This window comes from Barbus barbus (genome assembly GCF_936440315.1).
Source record: "Barbus barbus genome assembly, chromosome: 24".
Classification (NCBI taxonomy): Eukaryota; Metazoa; Chordata; class Actinopteri; order Cypriniformes; family Cyprinidae; genus Barbus; species Barbus barbus.
Window position 1 is genome coordinate 4,303,546 of NC_136752.1, and position 6,174 is coordinate 4,309,719.

Genomic DNA, 6,174 nt, shown 5'->3' on the forward strand with positions numbered 1-6,174 from the left:
GACCTTGAGCCAAAAACTCATTGAACACCAATGACTTGTAAGTTAGTCAACTAAATTTAAATTTAGCTAAAATAAATAAATTGCAACCACTTACCTAAAAAAAATTGGGTAAATTCAATGAATCTTTTTTTCTTCAGTTTTTTTGAATGAGCAAGTGGAGTCAAGCACAAAGGTAAGTATATGACGTAGAGCTGCTAGTTTATTGGGAAGCAGTAAAAGTTGAGTCAAAAGTTGGCAGATCCAAAACATGATGCATTTACTACTTTTGAAAACAAGGCAGAATTAAGGCTATTACAGGCCAATATAAGAAGACATGCTATCCATGATGCTGAAAGAAACAGATCCTCCTCCACACAAGCACTGTACATGTTCAACCTCATCGATATAACTTTGCTAGCAGTACAGTCCCACTCACACCACACAACAAACACTGCCACCCTTAGATGTAATGACAGCCTGTGAAAGCTGTACTCTTTATTTACTTCATAAAGGTCCTTTTACATAGATGTGGATTATTGGTAGAAAAATGGTTACACTGTTGGTTTGATTGTGTAAACCAGGTTGATTTTATTTCACTGTTGTAAAACGGATAAGCAGTGTTGACCTTACAGTGTTAAAAAAAAAAAAAACAAAGGTTATTAATACAGCCTCTGTTGCTACATACAACTGAAACAATGATGTTGAATATATATTAAACTTGTATGGCCTGAAGGCATAATATGTACAAGACATTCTGCACCAAAAGTACCATAACAGAGCCACATCTTTTTTTTAGTAAATGCACTTAAAAAAAAATTAAAATAAAGGAAAAAATGTCCTTAAAAGGCAATGCTGTCTCCCTCACTAAATGTGTTCCTCTTGCGAAGGAATGCAACCTGCTGGTGAGACGAAATAGTCGCACAGAAGGTTTCGTTGCATTTCTGCCGTGGACAATGCACTGTGTTCCTCTCTTTGCTGGAACGGCTGGCAAGTCCCATTCCCTCGATTCCTCCAGGTTCCCTCAACTACGCTGTGGTCCCCATTCTTCAAATCTGCAAAGGCTGGGGGTGTATATGCCTCAGACCTGCGCTCGCGGAGGAAGTTATGGATGCATAGAGAGGCCATAGTAATCTTCTCCACTTTGTCTGGCTCCAAGAATATGGTGTTCCTGAAAACCCTTAACCTGTTTGCTAGAATGCTGAATGCATTTTCTGCAACTCTGCATGCTCTTGAAAGACGATAGTTCAGTACCCCCTGACTGTGGTCCATCGGTTTATTTGGATATGGCTTCATGAGATCAGGCCTTAAAGGATACACCTCATTGCCCACAAACATGTACGGCATCGTTATGTCACTGTTGGGCAATGGTTCAGGAGGAGGGAAATTCAGCAGACCCTGATCCAACGCTTTACACAAGTCAGAGTGAGCGAATAGTCCAGCATCAGAGACCTTATCTTGGGTTTCCAAACTGGCATAGATGAACTTGTAATTTGCATCCACAGCAGCCATTATTGTCACATATAATCTGCACTTGTTATTATGGTCAAGGCAGCCACTTTTTACTGGAGCCTGTATATAAATTGGTTTTCCACCAAGCGCACCTAGGCAATGTGGAAATTGCCATTTCGATTCAAAGTCCTGGGCTATCGCCCGCCATTCTGACTCTGTTGATGGTGTCTACCAATAGAACAGAAAACAGTTAAGACAAAGATTTGTACACTGATTCTTATATATTTCTCAAATGTGATACAAAAATAAAACTGCAGTACTGTGAATAAGAATTCATGACTTGTAACTTTATGATACTGTGAGATGAGGTTTTAGATATACTGCTTAACAGAGCATTTCATCTTTGTGTCTAGTATTGGAAATCAACAGTGAAAGACACATTCAGATGCTTGACTGAAATACAGTTACCAGGGAGGAACATGTTCAGTTCGTCTGGTTTTGCTGTGGCCACAACAAATTAACTTGTCGGAACATGACTATTTTTGTCAAGGTAACAACATCCATTACATTTTATTTTGAATAAAGAATGACAAAGCCAGTTAAAACATGGCAATATTATATTATGCACAATGTATAGATACCTATATGCATAACTGATGTCACATTTTATTTTCCCCTTAAGTTCATGCTTCTCTTCACCCAGTTACTGTTCTGCATTAGCTATTATATATTAGCTATTAAAGCTTTCATAAGTTAATCGATTACATTAATAAACTTCACTTTACAGTAATTTAACATTTATTTTAGGCTATAATATTTCATTTCAAACTAATCATTAATAGATTTTAATAAGGATAGTTATGAAGATAAAATTAGTGGTTTTCATTGGGACATTATTAGTGTTTGGGAACGAAATGATTCAGTCATGTCCACTGTTTCATTTTGTGAAAGAGTAACTTTTTATAAGGAATCGTTTGAGCCAGTGTTTTAATGAGTCACTAAAAACACAAAACAGATGCTCATTTATTGCCACAACTGGAGTAGACCTACAGAAATAGAGTCAAATATTTACTGACATGATTGTCCAGCGCTTACAGTATTTATGTTGCTTAAAATAGTATATTATATATCATTAACTAACTGTCGTGGCCTGATGGTTAGAGTCGGACTCGTAATCGAAAGGTTGCGGGTTCGAGTCCCCGGCCGGCAGGGATTGTAGGTGGGGGGAGTGAATGTCCAGCGCTCTCTCCACCCTCAATACCACGACTGAGGTGCCCTTGAGCAAGGCACCGAACCCCCAACTGCTCCCCGGGCGCTGCAGCATAAATGGCTGCCCACTGCTCCGGGTGTGTGTGTGTGCACTACTCACTGCTGTGTGTGTGCACTTGGATGGGTTAAACGCAGAGCACCAATTTCGAGTATGGGTCACCATACTTGACAATACGTCACGACTTTACTTTTTTTTACTTTTACTTTAAATAAATAAAATTACTACCAAAATAAAAATTAAATATAATTACTAACTGCTTTTTTTCTTTAAAAAAAATCTCTAATCTTCTTGTATACTATCTAATAGTTTTAAATTATACAATTAAAAGCAAACACTAACTTGCTCTATTCCATCTGTTTTTTTTATTATATAATAGTATACTTGCATATCATTAACACTTGCATATTATTGCTCTTTTGTTGGTTTTGATTGCTTCCATTGTCCTCATTTGTAAGTCGTTTTGGATAAAAGCATCTTCTAAATGACTAAATATAAATGTAATTATTATATTTATACATATTCTTTTAACATATTGATAAAAAAAACATTAATTTGAATGTTGTCTACACATTGCATGTGCAATATAATATAGCCATATCTTAATGCCACACTGTCATCCTTAATTCAAAATAAAATATTTTTTATTAATAAAGTTGAGTTTGTGTTATTTATAATTTCAATTTCTGATAATTTGATTTACACATTAAAAGTTGCTCCCTCAACGTATCATCTTGAGGCCATGACTTTGCATTGCATGGTCACGATACATTATCACGTCCCAACAAAACTAAATAAACCCAAACCGTCCCTTCCCGGTCACTGTCTTAAAAATGATTTTGTGGTATATTACTGCAGCAGTTGTTTATGGTGGAACTCCTTTCACTGAAAAGTACCAAGTAATAAATGTGCACTGTACTTGAGTAAATGGTGGTAATCAGAGCTTACCTGGAGGAAGTCTTTTTTCATAAGCTGGTACAGAGCGCCACAGGTCTCCATAACTATCTGCGAAATAGTGCTGGCCCCAATGCTGTACTGTGCACTGAGGGAACTGAATGTTTTGCCTGCATGAGAAATAAATGACAAAATGCACACTTATAGACCCTTACAATGGATGATAGTTAAAGCAGTAGCTATGCTGATACCGCCCTGGCAGACCCACCTGTTGCCAAAAACCGCAAGGTCACAGTTAGGCGATCTCTTGCGGATATCGCCCGTCTCATTTTTGTGTGCTGCTTGGTAATGAGGGGCCCGACCATCTGCAGCAGAAACTCAAACTCCTCTGCTGTCATCCGCAGCAGCTCCCCGAACCCATTCTCATCGGTCATCTATCAGAGATGCAAACAGGTAAGGGCGAAAAAGGGGAGAACATTGCATGCTCCACACGGAATTTCTTTTAAAGATATTTGCTTTACACGCTCATTTATAGTTACTTAAAGGTACTTTCAAAAATGTTTATTAACTTATATAAGGGAAGTGGTGTGTGGCCAAGTATGGTGACCCATACTCAGAATGTGTGCTCTGCATTTAACCCATCCAAGTGTACATACAGTAGTGAACACACACCCGGAGCAGTGGGCAGCCAATGCTGCGGCGCCCGGGGAGCAGTTGGGGGTTTGGTGCCTTGCTCAAGGGTCTCACCTCAGTCGTGGTATTGAGGGTGGAGAGAGTGTTGGTTAGTCACTCCCCACCTACAATCCCTGCTGGACCTGAGACTCGAACCCATGACCTTCAGGTTACAAGTCCAACTCTCTATCCATTAGGCCACGACTGCCCCTTTATATGTCCAAAACTGTAATTTCTCTCTCTCACACACACACACATACATACACACACACTAGAGCTGTGCAATTTGGGGAAAATATCTAATTGCAATTTTTTTGACAGATATTTTAAATTTGCAAAGTCAAGCTTCAGCTCAGTATTGTCAATAATGTGCAGCACAGTATGAGTATCATTACCCTGCTGAAAAAAAACATCACAGAAATTCTTATTCTTTCCATAAAAACCATTACAAAATTCCTTTTTGTTTTTGGGCATTATTCCAATAGGAATTGCTCTATTGGTTGCCATCTGCTAGATTACATCCCACCATTAGAATGCACCAAATACCAGTAGACACCATTAGTTTACATTAAAACCAATACAATTCCCATTATAACCCTTAAAACATTACATTTTCTATTGTGTTTTGGGAGGGGTTCTACTGTTTTTTTCCCCTGCAGGGAATATTATAATGGTATTACTACTTTTACAGAATTATTTCACAGGAAAGATTTATTTTTTTATGAATAAAGAACTGGATTTCTTTAGGATTTCAATTGTATTGAAAGCCTATGAAAATCCTAAAGACTGGATTTCAATTATTGAAGTATTACTTGTTACATGGGCTGATTTATTCATTTTTAAGTATTTATGTGCTGAATGTTTCATTTCATCCGAGTGAAATTAACAAGCAGTTAGACTTACAAATCTCATTTTGATCTCAAAAGAGTGAGTTCTCACTGAAAGCTGAGGAGTTTGTATGACAAGCACAAACACACAGTTTCTACATGAATACATTTACACACAATTATTCGAAACAAAAACAAAGCAGGCAGCTGCTTGATTTACCTCCAGCTCCCTCTGCAGAACAGACAACCCAGGCTGCTCGCGACGTCCCGGACATTCTCTCTTCCATATTCGTTTAAGTTTCTTTTTCTGTTTCTGTTTTTCGCTGCAAATCAGCGCACAGACAACTCGAAAAGCACGCTGCTTGCTCACAACCGCGTCAGGGTTCATTGTTTATGAGAACTCTTCTTCTTTGGTGTTTTTACGGCAGCTTCTTCTTCTTTGGTGTTTATTGGCGGCTGGCAACCTAGCTTATTGGTGCATTACCGCCACCAACTGGAATCAAGATATTTGCTTGTATACGAAATATAAATCAATAAAAACCAATCAAAACCCTATATTCTGTTATATAATTTACTTTCTTTCACAAATTTAATGATATCATCATACACCTTACTAGCTGTTTCCCTTAATAGACCCGATAAAGTAAATTCATGATGTTTTACTTTCTTCAATGATTGAATAAGGTGAGGGCCAGTAATATTGCCAATAATTCTGTTGAATATACTGATAAATGATTGGTTACTCTTTTCTTAATAAAACAATCTCTCATTGGAATATATACTGCTGTACTTCTTGCCTTTGCATTACCTATCCATCCAAAACTAGTATCATTTGTTTCATTATGCTCCCAACATTCTGTTAATACACTTTTAACAGGATGCATCTCATTATGTCCCTGGAGATTAACCCAGTATGCCATCATTCATTTCACCCTTCTGATTCTTAAAGGCATTTCTCCCATTTCCACCTGCATTGGTGATACCGGAGATGTTTTAAATGATCCACTGCAGATTCTCAGAGCCTGAGCTTGCATCATCTAATCTCTTGAGGTTTGATTCCGCTGCTGACATCTAAGCTATACTTCC

The 6,174-nt window shown here is 37.9% G+C and overlaps 1 protein-coding gene across 1 annotated transcript; it reads right to left on the minus strand.

Annotated features, from left to right (window-relative positions):
* Positions 1 to 32: 32 nt before the first annotated feature.
* LOC306843793 (uncharacterized protein) lies at positions 33 to 5,532 on the minus strand. Its single transcript, XM_079375466.1, has 4 exons — positions 5,309 to 5,532; positions 3,858 to 4,023; positions 3,644 to 3,759; positions 33 to 1,656 (listed from the first exon to the last, which is right to left on the minus strand). The coding sequence occupies exons 1-4, from the start codon at positions 5,474 to 5,476 to the stop codon at positions 844 to 846; spliced, it is 1,263 nt and encodes a 420-aa protein (XP_079231592.1). The 5' UTR covers positions 5,477 to 5,532; the 3' UTR covers positions 33 to 843.
* Positions 5,533 to 6,174: the final 642 nt, after the last annotated feature.

Excerpts from the sequence above, each read along its gene's own strand:
- LOC306843793 (XM_079375466.1), bottom strand. The coding sequence starts at position 5,476 with ATGAACCCTGACGCGGTTGTGAGCAAGCAGCGTGCTTTTCGAGTTGTC. Across the intron at positions 4,024-5,308 it reads TTCTGCAGAGGGAGCTGGAG|ATGACCGATGAGAATGGGTT; the intron begins GTAAATCAAGCA and ends CATCTCTGATAG. Across the intron at positions 3,760-3,857 it reads CTTGCGGTTTTTGGCAACAG|GCAAAACATTCAGTTCCCTC; the intron begins GTGGGTCTGCCA and ends TTTCTCATGCAG.